Source organism: Protopterus annectens, chromosome 12.part0 (assembly GCF_019279795.1).
Source record: "Protopterus annectens isolate FY-2018-M chromosome 12.part0, PAN1.0, whole genome shotgun sequence".
Taxonomy (NCBI): domain Eukaryota; kingdom Metazoa; phylum Chordata; order Ceratodontiformes; family Protopteridae; genus Protopterus; species Protopterus annectens.
In genome coordinates, this window is record NC_056746.1 from 529,231,321 (window position 1) to 529,259,232 (window position 27,912).

The 27,912-nt window shown below is 41.0% G+C and overlaps 1 protein-coding gene across 7 annotated transcripts in view; it reads left to right on the forward strand.

Moving 5' to 3' along the window:
* The window catches only part of LOC122816697 (eukaryotic translation initiation factor 2-alpha kinase 1-like), a 1,078,686-nt gene that overhangs the window by 138,983 nt on the left and 911,791 nt on the right, over positions 1-27,912 (forward strand). For all 7 annotated transcript variants that reach the window (XM_044089674.1, XM_044089672.1, XM_044089671.1 and 4 more), the window contains 2 exons: positions 24,170-24,213; positions 24,306-24,405. In XM_044089674.1, coding sequence (XP_043945609.1) covers positions 24,170-24,213; positions 24,306-24,405 — 144 coding nt within the window. The remainder of the gene's footprint in view (positions 1-24,169; positions 24,214-24,305; positions 24,406-27,912) is intronic.

Consider the following 27,912-nt stretch of genomic DNA (forward strand, 5'->3'; position numbering starts at 1 on the left):
TCAACACATAGAGCCACATCTCATGGAGCCTCTACTTCCAAGCCCATAAGACAAGCCACCACACAGTCCAACATTCTGGTCATTGGAGACTCCATAGTGAGACACATTGATGTTCCTCTCACCAGGCTGAGTAAGGAGAAAGGCATGGTCCATTGCTTATCAGGGGCTAGGATCCACCACGTTACACATGCACATAGTCATTGGACCACAAGTACCAGTATGACTCAGTCATAGTTGATGTGGGAGTAAATGACCTGAGACTTGCCTCCATAGACTATATGAAGAGACACTATGGCACTCTTGGAATATGTGTCTCAGGCTGGTATGGGCCTAGCAGCATTTTACCTTTTCCAAGGATGATGCCACAATGTGAACAAAAGATTACTGACTTTAATAATTGGCTTAGTTTCTGGTGTCATTCTAAGGGGGCGCAGTATTTTTCAGCATGGAAGGAGATGGTCGACAGACCATGTTGCTTTGCTAGGGATGGTCTGCACCTCTCCTGGCTAGGCTTTCGAATATTAGCTAAAACGTTGTCCTCCCCATAGTGCCTTTTTTAGACCATGCCAATCTGAAAGTACTTCTGACATAACAAATTAAAGCCAATTAATCTAAAGGTATTATTCCTCAGTACTAGAAGTCCAAACAAAAAAAACTCCACTCCCTAGAAGCTTTCTTTACCCTAGAGAATGCTGATGTCTGTGCGGTCACCGAGATGTGGATGAAAGCTGCAGAGAGCACATCAGCAGTGCAAGGTTATAATGCCTTCCATATGTTTAGACCAGCTGCTACACAGACAGTGACTAAAGGTGGAGGTGTCTCGATTTACATCGAAAATAAATATACCTCAAGGTGGTCAAACAGGGTAATGCAGTTGAGCTGGTCCATGTTCAGATCACCAAGGACAAAATCCAGTACCACTTCCTTGCAAGCTATAGGTCCCCCTGTAAGACTCAGGAAACCCATACCATGTACTTAAATGTGTTGGAAACACTTGCCATCCAGCCCAATACCATATGCATGGGCAACTTTAATTACCCATTAATTAACTTGGAATCCTATATGCCACCAAATGTGCAGGCACAGAGATTCCTGTATTTTGTAAACACAAACTCCCTGGACAAGATTGTCAATGTACAAACCAGGGGTGCAATCATTCTGGATCTGGTCCTCATTAATATGGAAGAGTGCTGCACACCCCCTACTGTAATGTCTTCCCTGGTTAGGTCAAACCAAAAAATGGTCTCCTTTGAAGTTGAAATTAAAACCTGGACCCCCAGCTAAACCTGGACTATTTAGAAACTACTTTTAAGGCTAATTTTCTGCTGTTAAGTGATACTCTGGCAAAATTTCAAGCCCCCATAAACCCTGAGAACACTGCTGCCTATGCAGAACTGTTCACACAGACCCTATGAAAGCATGTTAATAGCTGCATAGAGGCAGCTCAGCCCACCAGGAAGCAGTACAGAAAAGTCAAACGAGTCACACTGGTGGAATCGCAAAATCAGTAGGCTGTGTAACAGAAGAAAATCATGGCAAAAAGTAGTTTGACAGTGGTTTTATTCTGCTGGGTGCTGCACCTCCTAAAACCATGCAGAGGACAAATACCAAAACCAAATTTGAGTTAAATTTGGCCTCCCAGGCTATGTCCGCATCCTCAAAGACAATACACAGTTGTGTGCAGCGCTCATTGTAAATGGAGCCACCTATATTGAGCCAGAGGATATAGCAAACCTACTGGCCGATAAATTCATCTCCAACTTTGCCCCTCTTTTTGCCTCAGCCTTCCCTCAGGAAATGCCAGCAAATATAACTCCTCTTGTTATCACCAGGCAACAGGTCTTTAATGATGTCTCAAAGGCCAAGAACACTGCATCAGTGGGCCTGGACGACTATCACAGGATGCCTTCTAAATAGTATGAAACATGACCTATTGGGCCCTCTGGAATTGCTGTTTAACACTGTAGCCTCCAAACATGCTTCATGCTTCTTGAATGGAGAAAAGCAACAGTCATCCTTCCGCACAAAGTTGGATCATTTACAGACCCTGGAAACTATAGACCCATAAGTCTCACTAGTCTTGTATGAAAAAAATGATCATGGAAATTATCAGTAGTGATATAGTAAACCTCCAGACACTGAACCCAACCCAGTTTGGTTTTGTCAAAGGCAGGTCATGTCTACTCAACCTAGTGGCCTTCTTTGAGAAGGTCACCAAAGCAATGAATGAAGGTAAAATGGTTCACACTGCCTACTTTGACCTGGCAAAGGCATTTCTCACAATACCCCACTTGGGCATTGTTGACAAACTCTAGAGGTTGGGTACAAACCCGAATGTCACCAAGTGGATAGCCAACTGGCTCACAGACAAGCCCCAAGAAGTTAGAATTGGGGAGTCCATCTCTAGAAAGAGGCCAGTCACAACTGGAGTCCCTTGGGTATTGGTTCTTGAAATGCTCCTTTTTGGCATTTACTTCTCTGGAGTCATGGCCAGTGTTGGTGGTCTCTGGTTGACTAAGTTTGCAGATGGTTGCAAATTATGAGCAGTCATTGAATCCCACACTGCCACAAGTACTCTCTAGGAAGGGCTGCCAGACAAACAACTGGTGTCAGAGCCATGGACTAAATAGAAATGCATAATAGTATCTTTAGGGAAGCCATCCACCCATGGTAACTATCATATTGACAAAACACCCCTTAGAGTTGACCTAGTAGTCAGGGACTTGCATACATCCATAGACCGTAATTTATCCTTTGACCATCGTGTGTCTACAGTACTGAGGAAATCATTCTGTTGTGCAATTTATAAACAAAGGTATTTACCACTCCACGAAGACACGAAGTACACCAAAAGGATTTTAATACAGCAGCACAACAACAGCTCCAACACTGACCTAGGTTTCGTCCTGTAGACTTCTTCAGAGTGTTAGAGCTAACTCAATTTATACATGCTTTGATTAAACAATTAATAATTTGATAAATTAGTAAATTAGTTAATTAGTTACACTTGGCTATTACACTCAGTGCAAACTAAAGACAAGGACAAGGAAAAGAAAAAGAAAGGTATGTGACAAATACAAGAATGATAAAAATAAAAATAAAAATGTATAATAATAATATACTTGAACAATATATACATTATGTATTATATGTAAAACTAAAAAATACCTATTGTTTACAAAATTTCTAAACATTATAAAAAATATGCATACACTAAAATTAACCCCTATATATTTAACATGGTTCATGTAAAATGTTATATAAACAATTGCAATATGATACATGAACATTTTGTAACTACATGTAATGCAATTAAAATCTGTTATGTGTTCATAATAATCTATTGATGAAATACTAATTCAAAAATAAGGACCATATAGGCCGTTGTATAATTAGAACCTTAACCTGTTGAATCCTGCCCAAATGGCATAACATTAACCTAAAATATTTTGTAGCCTTAAATAAGGTTTGATAGTTATAAATTCATTAAGGCCTGGATAAAAATGTGCATTTAATATTAGTTGCCATTTGAGCTCACAAACATCAAGGTGGTACTCTGTTAACCTTCCTTGTTGATCTTGTACTAATTGTTCTATTATACAAAAAGAAAATTTGTGATCTTTATGTGTAATAATATGTCTAGCTAAGGCATTCGTGGGCTTTTGATGTTGTATATCAAGGACATGTTCTTTTATTCTGTCCCTGAATTTTCTACATGTCTTGCCCACGTAAAATGCCATACATAATTCACACTTAGCTAAATAAACTACATTTCTTGAATGGCAGTTAAATCTACCCCTAATCAATATATTGGTATAATTAACTGTAATTTTACCCCCTGTTTTCATTACAAAATTACAAGTAGAACATCTACCACATTTGTTGTTCCCTCTCAATTTACTCATATTATTCTCTGATTGACATGCAGACATTTCAAAAACTTGTTTTAAGGCTCTATCCTTACGAAATACAAATTTTGGATGTTATGTGATCCTATCTCGCCTACATTCTGAATGATGGGTTCGGAGCCGATCCCTCGGCTCCGACTCGGCACGCTTATGCCAAAGAGCGAAGTCTCTTACTGGCTGAGCTTACCATATCCCAGGATGCACCACTACCAGTCCCCCAGATCTCGTTTGCCGCTAACAAGTGAAGACGTGGTCTCGAGCTGGCTGAGTTAAGTAGTGATTATTTCACTAGTTTTTCTGTCAGGTTTTTCTTCATTCTCTACAAAAAGCTGTTTTAACAGCTATTCTTGTGTTTTGAGTGTGTTTGACAAAATTCACTTGGTGAATTCTTGTGTTGTGAGTGTGGACTAGGAGTACCTCTTGTCTGGAAAGGCCTTTCCCGGTCTTTTTATTTGTAGGTGACTTCGGTCCTGTTTTAAATCATTTACATTTCTCTTCTTTAAATAAGAACTAACTGAGAGAAATTATTACATTTACAGAGTTTGTGCTGTGTTTGACTAACTCAGAGTATTGCGAGTGATAACTGTAAGCCTATTCTAGGTGTGTCACCAGTGTTCTTTACAGTTACTTTTGAAATTTCTATAATGTCACAGAATCGCAGGCCTTCGGGCTTCAAGAAATGTGTAAAATGTAGCTTCAAAATGTCCATCACGGACAATCACTCGCTATGTGTGTATTGCTTACAAGGGTCCTCCAGGAGAGGAAAAATAAATTAATTCTTAAGGGATTAATTAAACCTTCTTTCGAAGAAGCTTTGGCATCCTCTCCTTCTCCGGCCAAAAAGAAAAGGGCGTCGGCTCCGACCAGTCCGTCGGATCCGATCGCTAAGAAACAAAGGCAGGCCTCTCCTTCGGCTCCAAGGACTTCGGAGCCGAGGTCGGAACGGTCTGCCTCGATGCCACCAGTATCGACTCCTCTGGCTTCGGAGCCGATAGCTGGGGCATCGAGAGGCGGGTCATCTTCGTCGGCTCCACAGCTCTCGGAGCCGACAAAGGTTGCCCGCTCAGACACTTCCTCCTCGGCGCCGAAGTCCATCTCGGCACCGATGGAAACTGGTGTGTGTATTCCCTCGGCGCCGATATTCATCGAGTCGCCTCGGAGCCGGTCCCCTAGCCCTTTGGGGCCGTTGGAGAGGCCGTCTCGGACCCGTTCTGTTTCCTCTCGGTCTTGAAGATGTCAGATTCTGATATAGACAGGGTGCTCCAAAGACTGTTCCAGTCCCCAGTCTTCCAAAAATTTGTTTCGGTTCCGACCCAGTTGGCTTCGGAGCCGATGACCTTGGCCCACCCCATTGCCATTCCTCCTCCGACTGCTTCGGCTCCGTCGGAGCAGGTGCTGTTGGAGCCGATGGAGATCTCAGGGTCGGCTCCGACCCTTACTCCAACCAGGGCCTTCGGGTCCGAGCTTGGTACGCTGGACGTCTTCGGCTGGACCCGGGGTGATGTTTGGGACCTATGCTTTCGGTTCCGAGCCTCCCCTCGGTGCTTCGGCTGCGGGTCTTCCGTCGACTATCACGGCTCCGGGGACCGGACACTCCCAGGATTCTGGGGGTCCGGCTTTCAGAGCCATCAGGAGTGCCTTGACCAAGTCCTCTTAGGCCATCTCCCCGGCTTTACCGGCACCTTCCCTAGGCGTGGAGACTGGGTCTTTGGCAGTTCCCCTGTCCGTAGTCAGCGGAGCCCCGGGGCCTGAGGTTACCCCCAGTGGGGATTCCCCTCCTCCTGAGGGTTCTTCTGAGCTGTCTTCGGAGGAACCCCCAAGGAAGAGATCGTGCAAGAGGAAGCACGTGGACTCCCCCGAGTCTATTACTTCAGACACTGATCTGGATGATGCAGAGGGGTCCCCGAAGTCGTCCTCGGATGATGTCTCCTTTGCAGACATCTTAGAGATCCTCAAACAACGAGGCGGCTGGATATCCTCTACTGACGAGTCAGTGCTCCTCAAGGCCTTTGGGGCTCAGCCCTCCGCCTCCTGGGTGTCTCCGCCCTTCGACGAGCTTCTGGATTTAGTTTGTCGAAGGGCGTGGGAACATCCAGATACCATGGAACCAGTCCCTTCTCGTCCAAATAAATTTTTGTCTGCTCCCCCCGAGAAGGAGTTCCTCACTAAAGGCGTGGCTGTAGATGCCATGGTGGTGGCATCTGCTACACAACAGGACGTGGCAGAGGCTTCAACGTCCATCCATCCTCCTAATAAGGAGTCTAGGAGTATGGACAGGTACGGGAAGCACACCCTGACTTCAGCGGCCTTTACTTTAAGGTCTCTGAATTATTTGGCACATTTTACCAGGCTTCAGAGGGATCTGGTCAAGGAGTTGTCAGATTCCCTCTCGGGTAACCTACCTGAGCAGCTAGCCCAGTCGGTTAGCTCTCAGTTGGCTATCCTTACGTCAATTTCTAACTCGTCCATGAGGCTCATTTCCTATGCGGCCGAAGGCGGTAGAGCGGCAGGCACAGGCGTGGCTCACGGAGACAAGCCTGGCTCCGCTTGTGTCAGTTCATGGAGGCCTTCAAGTCTTCCTTCACGACGCTCCCTTTGATGGGTCCTCCTTGTTTGGACCCAAGGTTAAAGACACCCTTACCCGCTGTGAACAAGAGGGAAAAACTTTATCTGCTGTAGGTGCCCGTTATTCCACTCCCTTTCGGCCTTACCCCAAGGCTAAAGGAGGGGGGAAAATGTGGTTCCGCAAATCTCGTAAGTTTTTCTCCCAACAGCAGGAAGAATCCCTTCCAGAGGCAGAGGACGGGGAAATTTTTCAGGGAGACGCCGTCCCAGAGGCGGCAGAGGGCCCCGCAATTCTGGAGACCGCGAGTCCTTTCGTGGCTCTTCAGCCTCCCACACGTCATGAGGGATTGCCCGACTGTGCTGCTCCGGAGCCAGTCGGGTGTCGTTTTGCCAAGCACCTAAAAGCCTGGGAGTCAATCACTCAGGACAGATGGGTGCTTCGGATCATTGCCGGAGGTTACACCATCCCATTCACATTCTCCCCACCGTCCAAAAGAATCCCGGACCCACCACCCAGTCAAAGGGCAATGGCAGCCGCAGAAGCTTTAAAGCTGCTAGAAAAGGAGTCATCCAACCGGTCCCCACAGACCAGATCGGATCAGGAATTTACTCCAGGTTCGTTTTAGTGCCAAAAAAGACAGGGGACCTGAGACCTATATTGGATCTCAGCAGACTGAGCCAATCCGTCACGAAATCCAAATTCGAATGGTCACGTTACAATCCATTCTCCCATTGTTGGAGAAGGATGTTTGGATGTGCTCCATAGACCTCAAGGACGCCTATTATCACATACCGATACATCAGGCGTCCAGGAGGTATCTGCGCTTCAGCCTGGGAGTCAGTCATTACCAATTTTGCGCTCTGCCCTTTGGTCTCACCACAGTCCCCAGGGTGTTCACCAAGTGTTTGGCAGTAGTGACGGCTCACCTGAGAAGTCTTGGATTCCAAGTGTTTCCCTATCTGGACGACTGGCTCCTGACTGCCACCACCAGGCATCTACTAATGGACAAACTCAAAGCCACCATCTCCCTGGGTATTACCCTGGGGATTACATTCAATTGGTCAAAGTCTGTCTTGCTGCCCTCTCAGCGCATAAAGTTCATAGGAGCAGAGATAGACTCAAGATTGATGCGTCTTTCTTCCTGCCGAAAGGATCCAAACTTTACAGGGCCAAGTTCAAGCTCTGATCTCGAGATCCAAAGCCCCAGCCAGGATGGTTCTACAAGTTCTAGGCTCAATGTCTGCCACGGTTCTTTTAGTCCCTCTGGCAAGATTGCACATGAGGATTCTTCAGTGGCTATTGTCAACGCAATGGTCCTTTCAGGATCTTCCCTCAATCATCACATCATGATTACGGATATATGCAAAGGGACCTTCGCTGGTGGCTTCAGACATCCAATTTGGATCAAGGAAACCCCTTTGTTCTTCCCTCTCCAGTGGTTACCCTGACGACAGATGCCTCCCAGATAGGGTGGGGGGGGCATTGTCTGGGCAGGCTAGTTCAGGGCTCCTGGCTTCCAGACAAGCTCTTCTCCACATCAATGTGTTGGAGATGAGGGCTGTGCTTCTATCCCTTCAAGCCTTACACAAGTTTCTTCCTCAGGGCATCATCGCCATCCACACAGACAACATGTCGGTGGTTTGGTATCTGAACAAACAAGGAGGGACCAGATCATACCCCTTTGCAGAGAGGCCATGAGAGTGTGGGAATGGGCTGTAGCTACCAACCGCTTCTTGGTAGCGACCCACATCCCGGAAAGTCAAATATATTGGCAGACAAATTGAGCAGGACAATTCTCTCCTCACGAGTGGTCTCTAAACCACACAGTAGCAGCTCAGGTTTTCAGGAGATGGGGACGCCGTGCTGCGACCTATTTGCAACTCCATTAAACACCAAGTGCCAAAGGTTCTTCTCCTTGATCCCACATCAGGGAGTACCAGCCATGGATGCTCTAGCACAACCTTGGCCAACAGGGCTACTTTATGCCTTTCCTCCAATTCCGCTTCTTCCCAGAGTTATTCAAAAGCCTCTCAACTGGGGTCTTCAATGATTCTGATTGCCCCGTACTGGCCTCGTCAGGTATGGTTTCCCTACCTGAAGAAGCATGCAGTGGACGATCCGTGGACTTTAGACCTGATTCCGGACTTGCTAATCCATCAGTCGGGACTTTGACATCAGTCCCTTCAATCTTTGAAATTGACAGCGTGGCTCCTCCACTTCCGACTTTAGTTAGAAGGCACACTCTAGACCTGAAGTTGTTCACATTTTATCTTCGGCCCACAAACCCACCACTAACAAATTGTACCTTAGTAAGTGGAAGAGGTTTGCTGTCTGGGCTCAACTCAAGGGCTTAGACCCTATCACTGCTCCTGTCCCAGAGGTCTTAAAATTTTAACATCCTTGTTTAATCAGGGATCTTCTGTCTCAACTATTAAAGTCCAACTAGCGGCTATCTCTAAATTCCACGAATCCATGGATCCTCCTTTGATGAGCAGCAGACTATGCAAAACTTTCATTAAAGGTGCGAGCCTATTAAGACCACCAATTTTTCATCCTGCACCTCCGTGGGATCTTGATTTGGTGCTTGGCGCATTAACATCTCCCCTTCGAACCGGCTGCTACATGCGAGTTAAAATATCTGTCTTGGAAAACTGCCTTCTTAGTTGCAATTACTTGCAAGAAGAGTTTGAGCTTCAAGCCCTGTCTATTAAGCCACCGTACTTGATTTTCCACAAGGATAGAGTATCACTCAGGCCTAATCCATCCTTTGTCCCAAAGGTCTGTTCTAGTTTCTGCCTCCAACAATCTCTAGAGCTACCGGTTTTCTTCCCAAAATTCTCCAATGAAGCAGAATACACTCTTCATAAATTGGATGTTCACAGGCAGTTACGCTTCTATTTAGACAGGACTCAGCAACTTCGTAAGTCAGACCAGTTGTTTGTGTCCTTCTCAGATAATAAACTGGGCCAAACCATCACAAAAGCTACTATCTCAAAATGGATCAGAGATTGCATAACTCAGACTTATTCTTCTTGAATAAGCAACTTACAACATCTATCAAGGCTCATTCTACCAGAGCTATGGCTACTTCTATAGCTTTTCATTCCAAGCTCGCTATATCGAAATCTGTGCTGCGGCTACTTGGTCCAATCCGCACACTTTCATTTCACACTACAAATTAGATGTGGCATCCAGAGGACGAGCTTCATTTGGTTCCACGGTACTCAGGAGTGTTTTCCAGTGAGCCACCCAGGATTCAGGTGCTAGGACGCTGTCCCATCATTCAGAATGTAGGCGAGATAGGATCACATAACATCTTTTAGTTATGTACTCACCATAACTTCAGATGTTTGGGATCCATCTCGCCTACATTCCTGATACCCACCCTCCTTCCCCCTGCCTTGGAGATCAGAAGAGATTGAACGGTTTTGAGTTCTACTGTTTTATCTTGTTTCATCTGATGATGTTATATAAGCAGGGTGTGCATGTGTGCATGTATGCGGACAAACTAGATCTGGGGGACTGGTAGTGGTGCATCCTGGGATATGGTAAGCTCAGCCAGTAAGAGACTTCGCTCTTTGGCATAAGCGTGCCGAGTCGGAGCCGAGGGATCGGCTCCGAACCCATCATTCAGAATGTAGGCGAGATGGATCCCAAACATCTGAAGTTATGGTGAGTACATAACTAAAAGTTTTTTAGAAATGAATCCCTGGAATTCCTTAAGCTTGGTAAATGATTTCCAATTCTTTTCTATAATTCTAATAATACCATCTGTGTCTGCATTGTATGTCACTACATATAGAGTGTGATCATCCCGTAGATCGTACCTTATTGAATTTTATTAATAACTGATTGCGAACTGTTAAGAATCGGTTGAATACATCCATTAATTCTTTTAGTTAATATTTCCTTTTTTATCTCTTCACAAAATAGTGGAGGATAACCCCTATTCATAAATAATTTTATCATAAAATCAATTTCTTTGAAAAATTCAGCCTCTTCACTAACCATACGTGCCGCCCTTATTAACTGACCTTTAACTATTGATTTTTTCTGATGTTCCGGGTGCCAACTATCGTAATGCAGATAAGAATTTGAAAATGTTGGTTTTCTGAATATTTTAGATGAAATTTGCTTCTTATCTTTGTTATACATTAAGTTCACATCCAAATAACTAATCTCTTCTTCACCAATTTCATAAGTAAAATTCAGAAACCAAACTGTTCGGTTAATATATGCTATAAATTTCTCTATATCTTCCTTTTCACCTTGCCATATAATAAAAATATCGTCCAAAAAACGAGTATATACCTTAATCGAAGACCTGTATTCACTATTAAAAATATACCTATTCTCCCAATACGCCATGATGTAATTGGCGTAAATGGGGGCACATGCTGCCCCCATTGCCACTCCAGTTTTCTGGCAAAATTTATATCCTTCAAAAAATATAAAATTGTTATTTAGCACCAACTCCATTAGCCTCACATACAAATTTATTTCATCCTGATCATAAACTCCTGTGACCAACAGTTGTTCTTCCAGCCATTCAAGACCTATTTCATGTGGAATGACACTAAATAAATTCACCACATCAATTGTCAAAAACAAAAATTTGTCCAAAATAGTGTCATTTCTAATTTTATCCAAAAAGTGCCAAGAGTCCTTAGATATATAAGGAAACTTGTCCAAACCATTTTTCAGTTTTAAATCTAGATATTGACTAATAAAGGACACTTTGCTCCTCTTGCCATCAACTATAGGTCTGAAACGGACATTATCAAGGCCCTTATGTACCTTTGGGATACCAAAGATCCCACTAATCACAGGATGTTTATTTAACATGAAAAAGTATTCTTCCTCATTTATTTGTCCCTGAAATAACATATCCTCTAGGGTCATATCTATTTTGTGATATGCTAAATGGATCTCATTAATGCTTACTTCTACATAATTGTCTTTAGACAGCATAATTAACATTTCATTATCATAATCAATTTTATCTGTTATTACGGCTCCATTTCCTTTATCGGGCTTCATCACACGTATATTTTTGTTACTACATATATATTCAATACTATCAATATTTTCTTTCTTCAAATTATTATAATGTGTGACATTACTTGTTTTATATAATTGCCTTATTTCCTGTTCACACAAGTTTTCAAAATATGCACTAAATTATTATATGGTGGAGTAAAATAACTAGGCTTGTGTAGTTTTACAGGTCTAACACTATATTCATCACGCTTTTCAAACCCAAAGTATGCTAGCAAATTAAGTTTCTGGCGTAAATAATTTCAAATCTTTAAGTGTTTCTGCCACATTCCCTCTCCTGCAAGGCACAAAGTTAAATCCTTTGGATAGTATATCCACATGCTGTGTATTAAACTCAAAACTAGAATAATTATATAACTTAAAATCTTTAGAAATGTTAAATATAATTGTAGGATTAGATAAGGAGGTAATAGGTTCATCCGTTAATACATTCTGACAAGAATCGGCACTTCCTTCATGCCCGTGAGTGTTAATTAAATCATTATTGTCATCATTCGCTCCTTCTATGAATTCACTACCATTCCTTTCCTCAAATTCTATTTCTTCATTAATGTATTGCTCGTTACTATAAAACCCGATTGTTGATATAACTTGTTGCTCGTTATATTCATTAATCTTACTGTTAAATTCTGAATGTATTTCGTTTGAGTTCTCAATATCGTGTAAGGTCATTTCCATCAAAATTCTATCGTCATTATCAGGGTGTATGGCATCCACCAGATTATTTCCTATTGCCTGAAGGTCATCTTCTTGTACGTTATTATAACAAGTGTTTTGAAAACTGTTATTATCACCCTCATTAATACCACATACCATTCTATTACTAAAAACATTGACAGCGTTAATATTCAGACTGTCTGTCATATATGGTAATTTGGACGAATTCAATTCATTATTGTTACAACTATTCCCTACTATTGATTGATTGTAAGTAGTGTCAAACATTGTACTTTCACTCTCAACATGTACGGAATACAATACATCCGTTACTTGAAGCAAACTTGTCTGCGTTAAATTAATGTCCTTATTATTAGCGGACAAACAGTTAACAATATCACCATCTAACAGACTATTTACATCACCATTTATGCTGAACAAGTTGTGATTAGTTTGACTGCTGTCCATATCGTAACCCATATGGTCACAATAGTCCATCATAGCATTAAATGTTGCGTTTAAATTAAAAATGTCGTTTTCTTTCGTAACAGAACACCAAACAGTCTCGTCATCACTGCCGCGTTGTTTTGAAAAGTCGTCACAAAACAAATTTACATCCACCTCATCGTTTGTCACTTCATTAAACACACTAACTTCAATATCTACCACGTCGTCAGAGTCATACAGTAAGTTGTTTCTAAGAGGAGTTATCGAACAACTTGAATATACACGTCCCGAAAGTTTTTTTGCCCCACTAGTTAAGCAAACTGCACAGTCTATATCACATGTCGAGTTGTCGTGTATCCAAAAAACTTTTTTATTTACCTTCTTGCTGTCCTTTGCCAGTCTCCCTGTTGTTCTCCCCACCGATAATCCATCCTTGAATTCGTACCCATTCGAAATTTTTCGCTTCCACGAACAGGCCCCTGCTGCCTTATTCTCTCCGACCTCCTTGGAGCTTCTCCTAAAGGGTCTGCACCACGCACCGCGGCACTATAAGAACCTGTTGGAGTTTCCGTAGCCGCCCCATCCTGTAAGTCGTCTTCTTGATTGGTTAGTTCATCTGTCGAGGAAATACGAAGCTTGCTATTGATCTCAAATGGATACACCTTCCCATTCTTATATGCCACAATATCACGCTGCAACTTGTCGAACTTTTTGTGATATATCACAGTTCTTATCAATGTCTTTCACTGTATTAACATAGTTTGTAAAATACTGATCGAACAACAAGTTGTGCGTGATTTGGTCATGAATACTATCCAGATCACTCAATAAATTTTCAGTCCTGTGATTATTGTATTTTACCATAACTTGCATAATTTGTATGCCTGTGGCATCAAAGATGCCGTGCAGTTCTTTAATCATTTCGGGATTATTGTGACAACCATTTGGGTACCGCCAAACCCGAAGGCCTTTAGGTACAAGCCGTAGTTCGATGTTACGCTCTAAGTACCCATTGTCCAATTGTATACGTTTCAACTTAAAAAGTTTAATCTCAAAATCTTTCATTGACTCAGATAGTGGTTTATGTTGTATTTGGAAATCAGCTTGTGGCATGTTTTTCTCTGTCCCAAAATTGTAATTATTTGTCTTCCAACGGTTACGATTGTTGGCCACAATAGATTTTACAGATTTTGATGCCCCAACTTGCGTTTTGGGATAAAGGTTGCAACCTTCAGTGTCCAGAGAACCCAATGGTTCAATCGCTGATGATACAGGCGTCTGTTGGGTGAGAGGTAAACCCAAACTACTGGTAGAACATATACCATTAACTTCATTGATTCTGTTGGAAAGTCCTTGTATAAGCAAGGTATGTTCACGCAATTGTTTGTTGACTTGCTGTAATAACCCTTTGATGTTAATTGGCGATTCTTCATCCTCCATGGCACAAAAAAACGATTCACAAACCAAGTAACCAAAACTTGACTAATTACCACTCCACGAAGTACACCAAAAGGATTTTAATACAGCAGCACAACAACAGCTCCAACACTGACCTAGGTTTCGTCCTGTAGACTTCTTCAGAGTGTTAGAGCTAACTCAATTTATACATGCTTTGATTAAACAATTAATAATTTGATAAATTAGTAAATTGGTTAATTAGTTACACTTGGCTATTACACTCAGTGCAAACTAAAGACAAAGAAAAGAAAAAGAAAAAGAAAGGGATGTGACAAATACAAGAATGATAAAAATAAAAATAAAAATGTATAATAATAATATACTTGAACAATATATACATTATGTATTATATGTAAAACTAAAAAATACCTATTGTTTACAAAATTTCTAAACATTATAAAAAATATGCATACACTAAAATTAACCCCTATATATTTAACATGGTTCATGTAAAATGTTATATAAACAATTGCAATATGATACATGAACATTTTGTAACTACATGTAATGCAATTAAAATCTGTTATGTGTTCATAATAATCTATTGATGATATACTAATTCAAAAATAAATGTTCATGTATCATATTGCAATTGTTTATATAACATTTTACATGAACCATGTTAAATATATAGGGGTTAATTTTAGTGTATGCATATTTTTTATAATGTTTAGAAATTTTGTAAACAATAGGTATTTTTTAGTTTTACATATAATACATAATGTATATATTGTTCAAGTATATTATTATTATACATTTTTATTTTTATTTTTATCATTCTTGTATTTGTCACATCCCTTTCTTTTTCTTTTTCTTTTCTTTGTCTTTAGTTTGCACTGAGTGTAATAGCCAAGTGTAACTAATTAACCAATTTACCAATTCACTAATTTATCAAATTATTAATTGTTTAATGAAAGCATGTATAAATTGAGTTAGCTCTAACACTCTGAAGAAGTCTACAGGACGAAACCTAGGTCAGTGTTGGAGCTGTTGTTGTGCTGCTGTATTAAAATCCTTTTGGTGTACTTCGTGTCTTCGTGGAGTGGTAATTAGTCAAGTTTTGGTTACTTGGTTTGTGAATCGTTTTTTTGTGCCATGGAGGATGAAGAATCGCCAATTAACATCAAAGGGTTATTACAGCAAGTCAACAAACAATTGCGTGAACATACCTTGCTTATACAAGGACTTTCCAACAGAATCAATGAAGTTAATGGTATATGTTCTACCAGTAGTTTGGGTTTACCTCTCACCCAACAGATGCCTGTATCCTCAGCGATTGAACCATTGGGTTCTCTGGACACTGAAGGTTGCAACCTTTATCCCAAAACGCAAGTTGGGGCATCAAAATCTGTAAAATCTATTGTGGCCAACAATCGTAACCGTTGGAAGACAAATAATTACAATTTTGGGACAGAGAAAAACATGCCACAAGCTGATTTCCAAATACAACATAAACCACTATCTGAGTCAATGAAAGATTTTGAGATTAAACTTTTTAAGTTGAAACGTATACAATTGGACAATGGGTACTTAGAGCGTAACATCGAACTACGGCTTGTACCTAAAGGCCTTCGGGTTTGGCGGTACCCAAATGGTTGTCACAATAATCCCGAAATGATTAAAGAACTGCACGGCATCTTTGATGCCACAGGCATACAAATTATGCAAGTTATGGTAAAATACAATAATCACAGGATTGAAAATTTATTGAGTGATCTGGATAGTATTCATGACCAAATCACGCACGACTTGTTGTTCGATCAGTATTTTACAAACTATGTTAATACAGTGAAAGACATTGATAAGAACTGTGATATATTATATCACAAAAAGTTCGACAAGTTGCAGCGTGATATTGTGGCATATAAGAATGGGAAGGTGTATCCATTTGAGATCAATAGCAAGCTTCGTATTTCCTCGACAGATGAACTAACCAATCAAGAAGACGACTTACAGGATGGGGCGGCTACGGAAACTCCAACAGGTTCTTATAGTGCCGCGGTGCGTGGTGCAGACCCTTTAGGAGAAGCTCCAAGGAGGTCGGAGAGAATAAGGCAGCAGGGGCCTGTTCGTGGAAGCGAAAAATTTCGAATGGGTACGAATTCAAGGATGGATTATCGGTGGGGAGAACAACAGGGAGACTGGCAAAGGACAGCAAGAAGGTAAATAAAAAAGTTTTTTGGATACACGACAACTCGACATGTGATATAGACTGTGCAGTTTGCTTAACTAGTGGGGCAAAAAAACTTTCGGGACGTGTATATTCAAGTTGTTCGATAACTCCTCTTAGAAACAACTTACTGTATGACTCTGACAACGTGGTAGATATTGAAGTTAGTGTGTTTAATGAAGTGACAAACGACGATGAGGTGGATGTAAATTTGTTTTGTGACGACTTTTCAAAACAACGCGGCAGTGATGACGAGACTGTTTGGTGTTCTGTTACGAAAGAAAACGACATTTTTAATTTAAACGCAACATTTAATGCTATGATGGACTATTGTGACCATATGGGTTACGATATGGACAGCAGTCAAACTAATGACAACTTGTTCAGCATAAATGGTGATGTAAATAGTCTGTTAGATGGTGATATTGTTAACTGTTTGTCCGCTAATAATAAGGACATTAATTTAACGCAGACAAGTTTGCTTCAAGTAACGGATGTATTGTATTCCGTACATGTTGAGAGTGAAAGTACAATGTTTGACACTACTTACAATCAATCAATAGTAGGGAATAGTTGTAACAATAATGAATTGAATTCGTCCAAATTACCATATATGACAGACAGTCTGAATATTAACGCTGTCAATGTTTTTAGTAATAGAATGGTATGTGGTATTAATGAGGGTGATAATAACAGTTTTCAAAACACTTGTTATAATAACGTACAAGAAGATGACCTTCAGGCAATAGGAAATAATCTGGTGGATGCCATACACCCTGATAATGACGATAGAATTTTGATGGAAATGACCTTACACGATATTGAGAACTCAAACGAAATACATTCAGAATTTAACAGTAAGATTAATGAATATAACGAGCAACAAGTTATATCAACAATCGGGTTTTATAGTAACGAGCAATACATTAATGAAGAAATAGAATTTGAGGAAAGGAATGGTAGTGAATTCATAGAAGGAGCGAACGATGACAATAATGATTTAATTAACACTCACGGGCATGAAGGAAGTGCCGATTCTTGTCAGAATGTATTAACGGATGAACCTATTACCTCCTTATCTAATCCTACAATTATATTTAACATTTCTAAAGATTTTAAGTTATATAATTATTCTAGTTTTGAGTTTAATACACAGCATGTGGATATACTATCCAAAGGATTTAACTTTGTGCCTTGCAGGAGAGGGAATGTGGCAGAAACACTTAAAGATTTGAAATTATTTACGCGTAAACTTAATTTGCTAGCATACTTTGGGTTTGAAAAGCGTGATGAATATAGTGTTAGACCTGTAAAACTACACAAGCCTAGTTATTTTACTCCACCATATAATAATTTAGTGCATATTTTTGAAAACTTGTGTGAACAGGAAATAAGGCAATTATATAAAACAAGTAATGTCACACATTATAATAATTTGAAGAAAGAAAATATTGATAGTATTGAATATATATGTAGTAACAAAAATATACGTGTGATGAAGCCCGATAAAGGAAATGGAGCCGTAATAACAGATAAAATTGATTATGATAATGAAATGTTAATTATGCTGTCTAAAGACAATTATGTAGAAGTAAGCATTAATGAGATCCATTTAGCATATCACAAAATAGATATGACCCTAGAGGATATGTTATTTCAGGGACAAATAAATGAGGAAGAATACTTTTTCATGTTAAATAAACATCCTGTGATTAGTGGGATCTTTGGTATCCCAAAGGTACATAAGGGCCTTGATAATGTCCGTTTCAGACCTATAGTTGATGGCAAGAGGAGCAAAGTGTCCTTTATTAGTCAATATCTAGATTTAAAACTGAAAAATGGTTTGGACAAGTTTCCTTATATATCTAAGGACTCTTGGCACTTTTTGGATAAAATTAGAAATGACACTATTTTGGACAAATTTTTGTTTTTGACAATTGATGTGGTGAATTTATTTAGTGTCATTCCACATGAAATAGGTCTTGAATGGCTGGAAGAACAATTGTTGGTCACAGGAGTTTATGATCAGGATGAAATAAATTTGTATGTGAGGCTAATGGAGTTGGTGCTAAATAACAATTTTATATTTTTTGAAGGATATAAATTTTGCCAGAAAACTGGAGTGGCAATTGGGGCAGCATGTGCCCCCATTTACGTCAATTACATCATGGCGTATTGGGAGAATAGGTATATTTTTAATAGTGAATACAGGTCTTCGATTAAGGTATATACTCGTTTTTTGGACGATATTTTTATTATATGGCAAGGTGAAAAGGAAGATATAGAGAAATTTATAGCATATATTAACCGAACAGTTTGGTTTCTGAATTTTACTTATGAAATTGGTGAAGAAGAGATTAGTTATTTGGATGTGAACTTAATGTATAACAAAGATAAGAAGCAAATTTCATCTAAAATATTCAGAAAACCAACATTTTCAAATTCTTATCTGCATTACGATAGTTGGCACCCGGAACATCAGAAAAAATCAATAGTTAAAGGTCAGTTAATAAGGGCGGCACGTATGGTTAGTGAAGAGGCTGAATTTTTCAAAGAAATTGATTTTATGATAAAATTATTTATGAATAGGGGTTATCCTCCACTATTTTGTGAAGAGATAAAAAAGGAAATATTAACTAAAAGAATTAATGGATGTATTCAACCGATTCTTAACAGTTCGCAATCAGTTATTAATAACTCTAATTCAATAAGGTACGATCTACGGGATGATCACACTCTATATGTAGTGACATACAATGCAGACACAGATGGTATTATTAGAATTATAGAAAAGAATTGGAAATCATTTACCAAGCTTAAGGAATTCCAGGGATTCATTTCTAAAAAACCAAAATTTGTATTTCGTAAGGATAGAGCCTTAAAACAAGTTTTTGAAAGGTCTGCATGTCAATCAGAGAATAATATGAGTAAATTGAGAGGGAACAACAAATGTGGTAGATGTTCTACTTGTAATTTTGTAATGAAAACAGGGGGTAAAATTACAGTTAATTATACCAATATATTGATTAGGGGTAGATTTAACTGCCATTCAAGAAATGTAGTTTATTTAGCTAAGTGTGAATTATGTATGGCATTTTACGTGGGCAAGACATGTAGAAAATTCAGGGACAGAATAAAAGAACATGTCCTTGATATACAACATCAAAAGCCCACGAATGCCTTAGCTAGACATATTATTACACATAAAGATCACAAATTTTCTTTTTGTATAATAGAACAATTAGTACAAGATCAACAAGGAAGGTTAACAGAGTACCACCTTGATGTTTGTGAGCTCAAATGGCAACTAATATTAAATGCACATTTTTATCCAGGCCTTAATGAATTTATAACTATCAAACCTTATTTAAGGCTACAAAATATTTTAGGTTAATGTTATGCCATTTGGGCAGGATTCAATAGGTTAAGGTTCTAATTATACAACGGCCTATATGGTCCTTATTTTTGAATTAGTATTTCATCAATAGATTATTATGAACACATAACAGATTTTAATTGCATTACATGTAGTTACAAAATGTTCATGTATCATATTGCAATTGTTTATATAACATTTTACATGAACCATGTTAAATATATAGGGGTTAATTTTAGTGTATGCATATTTTTTATAATGTTTAGAAATTTTGTAAACAATAGGTATTTTTTAGTTTTACATATAATACATAATGTATATATTGTTCAAGTATATTATTATTATACATTTTTATTTTTATTTTTATCATTCTTGTATTTGTCACATCCCTTTCTTTTTCTTTTTCTTTTCCTTGTCTTTAGTTTGCACTGAGTGTAATAGCCAAGTGTAACTAATTAACTAATTTACTAATTTATCAAATTATTAATTGTTTAATCAAAGCATGTATAAATTGAGTTAGCTCTAACACTCTGAAGAAGTCTACAGGACGAAACCTAGGTCAGTGTTGGAGCTGTTGTTGTGCTGCTGTATTAAAATCCTTTTGGTGTACTTCGTGTCTTCGTGGAGTGGTAATTAGTCAAGTTTTGGTTACTTGGTTTATAAACAAAGGTATGGCATCTAAGTCTAAGGAAGTCATTGGTCCACTGTATTCGGCATTCGTCAGACCTATAATTGAGTACAGTGCCCCCTTTGATATATACCTAACCAGGCATATCCAACAATTAGAACGTCCAGAGAGGTTCCTCACTGAAAAAATACAGGGAATAAGTGAAATGCCCTTTGTAGACTGCCTCAAGGCCCTATCCCTGTATTCTGTCTTTTACAGGCCTTTGAGGGGAGATCTATGGCTGGCATACAGGCCATTGTCAGACCCCACTGTGCTGGACCTCCTGCATAGCCACAAAGCAAACAATGCCAGAATTGCCTTTTCTAACGACTTAAACCATGCCTGTGATATAAATAGGACCTGCCGGAGATACAGAATATGTATCCCAGAGACTACCCCGTCACTGGAACAGGCTCCCCATCCATGTGAAGCAGAGTTCCTTCCTAATCTAGTTTGAGTGCAACTTGGACAATGGGATGGGGAACAAGAAATTCATCCCTGGTTTGGCACCTATGTCTCTCTAATGGACACAGGCAACCTGTAAATGGTTAATCTCCCAGGCCCCTGCTTGTAAATGTTTCATCTCCCAAGCCTCTGCTTACACTTATCAAGAGTATCGGAACATGTCACAGATTTGGGATGCATGGCTAGGCTTAAAAAGGCCCCAGTGGTTAGTCTAGTAAACACCTATGAACCTATATGGCATACAGCCACCCCTAAGTGTGCAAGAGTGTGCTGGTATAAGAAGTACATATTTCTTTGTCATCTTCATAACTTTCTTGCCACAGGTTGCAAATGTGTCCCATTTCAGTGCAAAGCCCTTCTCCAGATGCCAAGCATCGTTAACATGGGTTATGTCTATTTTAACCGTTCTGGGCTTTCAGATGAGGAGTGCTCAGGACTTTATTCTCCTTGACTCCATTTCACAGGGTGGGGTTTCTGGGATGCCTTAGAGTTTTATCTTAAGTAATTTTTAACACAAATCAAGGTGGTTATTTATCTGTAATTTTTACTGAACTTCTCCATTTAGCCTTGGGCTTCTGCAAGAGAATTTCTCAGATTCTAGTATTTATGGCTTCTATGATTCTCATGAAACCTCTTACTAACATAAGAAAAATATGGTTTAAAAATACACAGGGACCCAGCATTTGCATTCTATGGAGTATCTAATTTCAGTTTTGGGCTATAAGGTAACAACACTGGTAGAGAAAACATTTACCTAAACCCAGGTTTCCCCTTCTTTCCTCGGACCACAAACTAATCTGTTACCATAGGTGTCAAATTTTGCTTTGGGACCAGTTTCCAGAGCTATAAAGGTTCAAAGTTTGTGTAATCCTTCAGACTACCAAAGTTTAACTGAAAAGAGCTGTTGGCTATGGTCCCTGCCTTCAAGTCTCTCCATTACCTGTGGTTCCAGGACCTCTTCAAGTGATTAGGCAGTACCACAATTATGTGGTATATCAGCAAGCGGGGTGGGGTGGGGGGGGGAGGCACCAGGGCATGCTCTGTGCAGGCTGGCTATGATGGATTGGGAGTTGGCTTTACAGCACACCCTTAACCCTTCCAAGTCTTGTACGTTTCATAGAACACAATATAGTGGCAGACAAGCTGAGGAGGACCAGGACAAGCACTTCGTTAATTGAAAATTGAATGAGGAGTCTTCCAGAAATTGATCCATTTGTGGGGAACACCTCGAGTGGTTCTCTTTGCCTCCTTTCAAAACAAACAACTGAACAAATTCTGCTGCAGGGCATCTTGAAGGCAGTCTTAGAAAAAGGATGCATTTGCTTTTCTACCCTTTCCACTGAAAAACAGGATAATTCTGAAGATTCAGAAATATTCTCCAAAAAAATTGTGACTCAGTTTTGGCCCAGGAAAAACTTTTTCCCTTCTTATTGAATTGATCAAGAATAATTGTCACAAGTTTCCTCACAGACTGGACCTGTTCAGAGGACAAGGGGAGTTTGATACACTCCTATCTCAAGCAACTTCAGCTGACTGCTTGGATATCCTCTAAAATATTTTTCATGAGGATGTGCAGCAGGTATTAAAGAGGCAAGGCAACTTGCTACTTGGGAACTCTTGAATTTTCAAGCAGAAAAGATTTTCTAGTTGATACCTGCCTAATAACCAGAGTCCAATCAGTGATTACCTAACACTGGCTCTGAAGTATTTGAGAGTTACTTTCCTCTGGCCTTTCTTATTCCTCTTTCAAGGTACATTTTGCAGCCATTTCTGCAAGTTTGCGTATGGATCCTCCCCTTTCTTCTCTATTTAGGTAAAACAGTTTCTAAAGTGAGTTTTATATCTGAGGGGCACCTTCCAGGGATCTTAAATTTGGGCTGGAAAAGTTAACGGTTTCCCTTTGAACCAGCTTGTGAGGCTGATTTAATGTTCATCTTGTAGAAGACTTTACTGCTGTGACATCTACAAGAAATAGCATCTCAGTTGTATTGTGTTATGATCTCGGGTCTTCCATAGAGATATGGTCACATTAAGAACAAGTCATTTATTCCCAAAGTTGTTTCAGAGTTTACTTTGACTGGAGCCATCAATATTATTGCTCTCTCCAGATTGTCAGAACCTGGGGGAAATGATTCTACATGCTGTGGTTGTGCATAAGCAACTTCAGTAGTAGCGCTTAAAGGCAGTTAAAATCCAACATTTATTGATAAAATTGCAGCTAGTTAAAATCGACAAAGTACTTTGTCTCACCCTTTATTGCTTGTAACTTGAGATGTCATCGCATTTATTTTTCAGTAGTTTCAGTTGGTTGTTTTTGGTAGCTTCAGTACTACCTTGCAGAGCTAATTTCTTTAGAAAAGCAGATCAGCTTTTATTTCTTAGGCTGGAACAAAGACTCAAACCAGCATCAATACAGATTATTTCAAAGTGGTTGTCCTCTGCTATTGTCTTTGGTTATACCCAGTGCGGAAAATCTATTCCGGGCAGCATCAAGCCACATTCTCTTAGAGCCTTGGCATCTTAAGTGACATACTAGAAAGGGGTGGACTCACAGCAGTCTAAAGGCAGCATCTTGGTACTGATTTTACAAAGTATTGCAAACTGGATTGCATTTCCAGGTCCATGACTCCCATATAGCCAGAAAGCTATTGCAGCAGTGAGAATTCTGAACATAGTATAATTATGTAAGTTACAGTTACCATAAAAGCAGATGTTCAAATTCCTCACTCCTGCAGTAGCAGTACGTGCCCACCATTCCTTCTCTTCTGCATATAGTTAGTTGTTGGGATGTAAAGTTTATTTACTGTTGTATCTTGAGAGGTTCAGGATGAGTAAGCTCGCTCTTTCTTCATAGGCAAGAAAGTCCTGAAGACTTGTACACTGTCACTGCTGATTTCCTTCAAATGGTCTGACCAATTGACAGTTAGGGTGTAGATGTGGGGGTAGCCAGAACTGGTTCATTGTCTTATTCTAGGTAGGATACAACCCATATAGCCAAAGGCTACAGTAGCATTGAGTAATTAAAACGTCTACTGTTATGGCAAGGGCAAATTACAGCCTACATTTTGGACATTGTTCATCAAGAGTCTCTGCCTGGGGTTATCTGGGAAAAAACTAGGGCATGAAAAAAATATCTCAAGTCAGCCTGCCATGTGGTGATTACAGTGCCCATCTCCAGGTTAAAGAAAAATGCAAAAAGAAGTTAGTAGGAGATGGAATCTGCCCTGCCAAAAGAAAAAAAAAGGGAAAAACTGAAAAAAAAAAAAACTAAATTTAAAGTACTATGAGGAGAATAAGTGCTCATACCATGTGCATAATATATTTAAAAAAAAATTCTGTAATAAATTGGTGTTTCTGGCAGAAAGAAAATTATGTATTTTTCTTTTTCTAATTTAAGGAACTTCCTTTTGATCCTGGAGAGTGTCACCACTATACAGAGAGGTTTGTATTGAAGATTCAACATGTATTCACCACCGTGTATACACCCAAATGTTTAAAGGAGGGTCTTAAAGTTTTCTTTTTGTTTTTTACAGAACCAGTGATTGCCTCCTTCCGTCTCAAATCTCGCGATATTTAAGTGAATTTGAAGAGATTAAGAGGCTTGGAAAAGGAGGGTATGGGAAAGTGTATAAGGTATTTCTTTAATGTTGAGAATATATTAGTAATAGTAACTGATAACAGCTGATGTTAAGTTGTCAATCTCGCCTTCATTCTTGCTGGATGGGTTTGGAGCCGATCCTCGGCTCCGACTCAGCACTTGCTAAGCTCAAGAGTCACTTCCACCAGCTCGAGGCAGCCCCATATCCCATGATGCAAGGCGGAGATTACCCAGATCTCGTTTGCCGCTTCGCTCATGAGGTAACGTTTTACCAGCTCCTGGTAAGTCAATTTTTTCTACCTTTTTTTCAGAGACTTTTAGTCCACCCCAGTACTTTATTTTTATTTATATATTACTTTAACTTCCCGATTCACTTAGCCCTATTCCCGTTAGTGTCCCGTTCCCTTTATTTATATTTTTGCTAGTCGGGCCTTAGGTCTTTACCCCTCCTATATTTTTTCTGTCAGGGTTTGTTTGAGTGTGTCTGTGTGTTTTTTCCCTGTACCTGTTTTTTTGTTAATCTAGTTTAATTTTTGGACTGACTGTGTAGTGTGTGTGTGTGTGTGTGTGTGTGTGTGTGTGTGTGTGTGTGTGTGTGTGTGTGTGTGTGTGTGTGTTGAGGCAGTCATGTCTAAAGAAGCTAGGGTCTCAGGCTTCAAGAAGTGTGACTCGTGCTGTCAGAAGATGTCTCTGACAGACGGTCACACTTCTTGTATTTATTGCCTGGGACCTCTACACCTGCAGGACTCCTGTGCTATTTGCGACTCCTTCAGCCAGAGAGTCCTGCAGGAACGTAGAAATAAACTTATTCTCAGGGGCTTATTAAAGCCTGAGAGCTCCCCGGATAAGTCCGGCTTGGGGAAGCCCTTAAAGCCTCCCAAGGCCCAGGCTTCAGTGTCCAAGCCTTCAGCCTTTGCTCAGACTCCCTCGGAGTCTACATCGGCTCGAGCCGATCCTTCCTTCTCTGAAGGTTCGGTATCGGCGCCAATCGGCTGGAGCCGACACATCTCTGACCCAGCTCGGAGCCGACAAGTTGTCAGCTCCAACTGGAGCCGAAGGTTCTTCGGCTCTGATGGCTCCGTCGAGAAAGAGATCCAGATCTCCGTCGCTGGAGTCTGTTCATTCGGCTCCGGCCTCTCCCTTAATTTCGGAGCGGAGCCATCGGAGCTGATCCTCAAGGTCTTCCAGACTCTCAGACCATGACTTGGTGAGAGTGGTGAGTAGACTGCTGAAATCACAGGCACTGGCCCAGATACTTCATAGCCCGTCTCAGCAGACTACCGCTATTCCACACCCTCCAGAAATTCCTCCTTCGACTCTCCTTCAGAGCTCGGAGCCGGAGCTTATTGGAACTGTGACTGTTGGTGCTTCGGAGCCGATAACACTCCTTTCGGCTCCGTCGTCTTAGACTCCTATCTCCTCCTTGAGACCGTCCTTGGAGGGATCCAGTCGTCGGGCTTCCCTTGTCGGTTCCGAGGGGGCGAGTGGCATCGAATTGGGTGAGGTGGTACAGGATCCGTCAGCTGCTGGGGCTCAAGAGAAGATTGCCTCTCAGCTGGGAGTCCTAAATTCCATAACTAACTCCTCCATGCGGCTCATTTCTTATGCAGCCGATGGAGCGAGTAGAGCTGCAGGCACAGGAGTGGCTCTCAGACGGCAGTCCTGGATGCGACTTTGCAATTTTGCAGACCCCTTTAAGGCGTCCTTCACAAACTCTCCCTTCGATGGGACAACTTTGTTTGGACCTCAGGTGAAGGACACTTTGACCAGGTGCGAGCAAGACGGCAAGACTCTTTCTGCCGTAGGAGTCCATTTCTCCACCCCTTCAAGGCCTTACCCCAAAGGCCAGAAGGGAGGGAAAATGTGGTTCCGAAAATCTCAAGGAGTCACGCCTGACGCACGTGGTCAGTTTACCCCCAGAGGCAGAGGGGTAATAACAGACGCCGCCCTAGGGGCAGAGGGGTCCGCAGAACCAGGGCAGCAGAGAGCCTCTCTCTGACAAGCCCTTCCAGCATCCCTGAGGTGTTGCCCGACTGCTCACCCTTGGAGGCAGTCGGGGGGGAGATTGTCACTGTACCCAGAAGCCTGGCTTTCCCTTTCTCAAGACAAATGGGTACAGTCGATCATATCCGAGGGTTACAAAATACCTTTCGAGAAAAGCCCCTTCCCTCAAAAAGGATCCCTTCCAGACGTTCCACCCGGTCTAAGGGAAATTGCAAAGCTAGAGGTTTCAAAACTTCTAGAGAAAAGGGCCATCCAGCCAGTTCCAGCAGACCATTTAGAACTGAATCTACTCAAAGTTCTTTTTGGTCCCCAAAAAGACGGGAGACTGGAGACCAATATTAGACCTCAGCAGACTAAACAAGTCTGTCAAAAAGACGACTTTTCGGATGGTCACACTTCAATCGATTTTGCCATTTCTGGACAAAGACAACTGGATGTGCTCTATAGACCTTCAGGATGCGTACTATCACATAAAAATCCACAGACGCTCCAGAAGGTTTCTCCGCTTTCGGCTGGGGACCAGTCATTTTCAATTCAGAGCCCTGCCCTTTGGTCTCACCACGGCCCCCAGAGTGTTCACCAAATGCATGGCAGTGGTCACGGCTCACCTGAGACGTCAGGGATTCCAGGTGTTTCCGTACCTAGACGACTGGCTCCTCACAGCCACCACCAGGCATCAACTTCTCCAGGCCAGGGATTACACACTGCGTCTCTGCAGCCAGTTAGGGATTTCTGTCAACTTCGAATAGTCTTCTTTATCGCCTTGCCAATCTATTACCTTTATAGGCGCAGATCTAGACACTACTCGGATGTCAGCAAATCTAACAAATCAAAGAATCCTGGATATCCAAAATCATGTTCGGATCATCCTATTCAGCAAAAAGGTACAAGCCAGGTTGGTCCTGAAAGTGTTAGGCCTAATGGCAGCTGCCATCACACTTCTTTCTCTGGCCTGCTTTTACATGCGTCTCCTACAGTGGATGTTGTTTACCCAATGGTCCTTCCAGCAGTTGCCCATGCGTCACAAGATCCTTGTCACACAGATCTGCAAGAGCCACCTATCCTGGTGGATTTCTCCCCCCCCCCCTAGTCCATCAGGGCAGACCATTTGTCCCCCCAGCCCCGGTAGCCACGGTCACTTCGGATGCCTCCCTGATCGGGTGGGGGGGGCATTATCAGGGCAGGATGGTCCATGGCACGTGGCAACCGTTCGAATACCACCTGCATATAAATGTCCTAGAGATGAGAGCAGTGCTTTTAATGTTGCAAGCCCTCAATGACTTTCTTCCTTTAGGAACTATCGCAGTTCACACTGACAACATGTCCGTAGTATGGTATATCAACAAACAGGGTGGGACCAAGTCCTATCCTCTGTGTCGAGAAGCTCTCAGACTTTGGCAATGGGCGATCTCCTCTCAGCGGTTTCTGATAGCAACGCATATCCCCGGGAAAACCAACATCATAGCGGACAGGTTGAGCAGAGCTATACTCATGCCTCACGAGTGGTCTCTCAAACAATCTATAGCGGAAGAGATTTT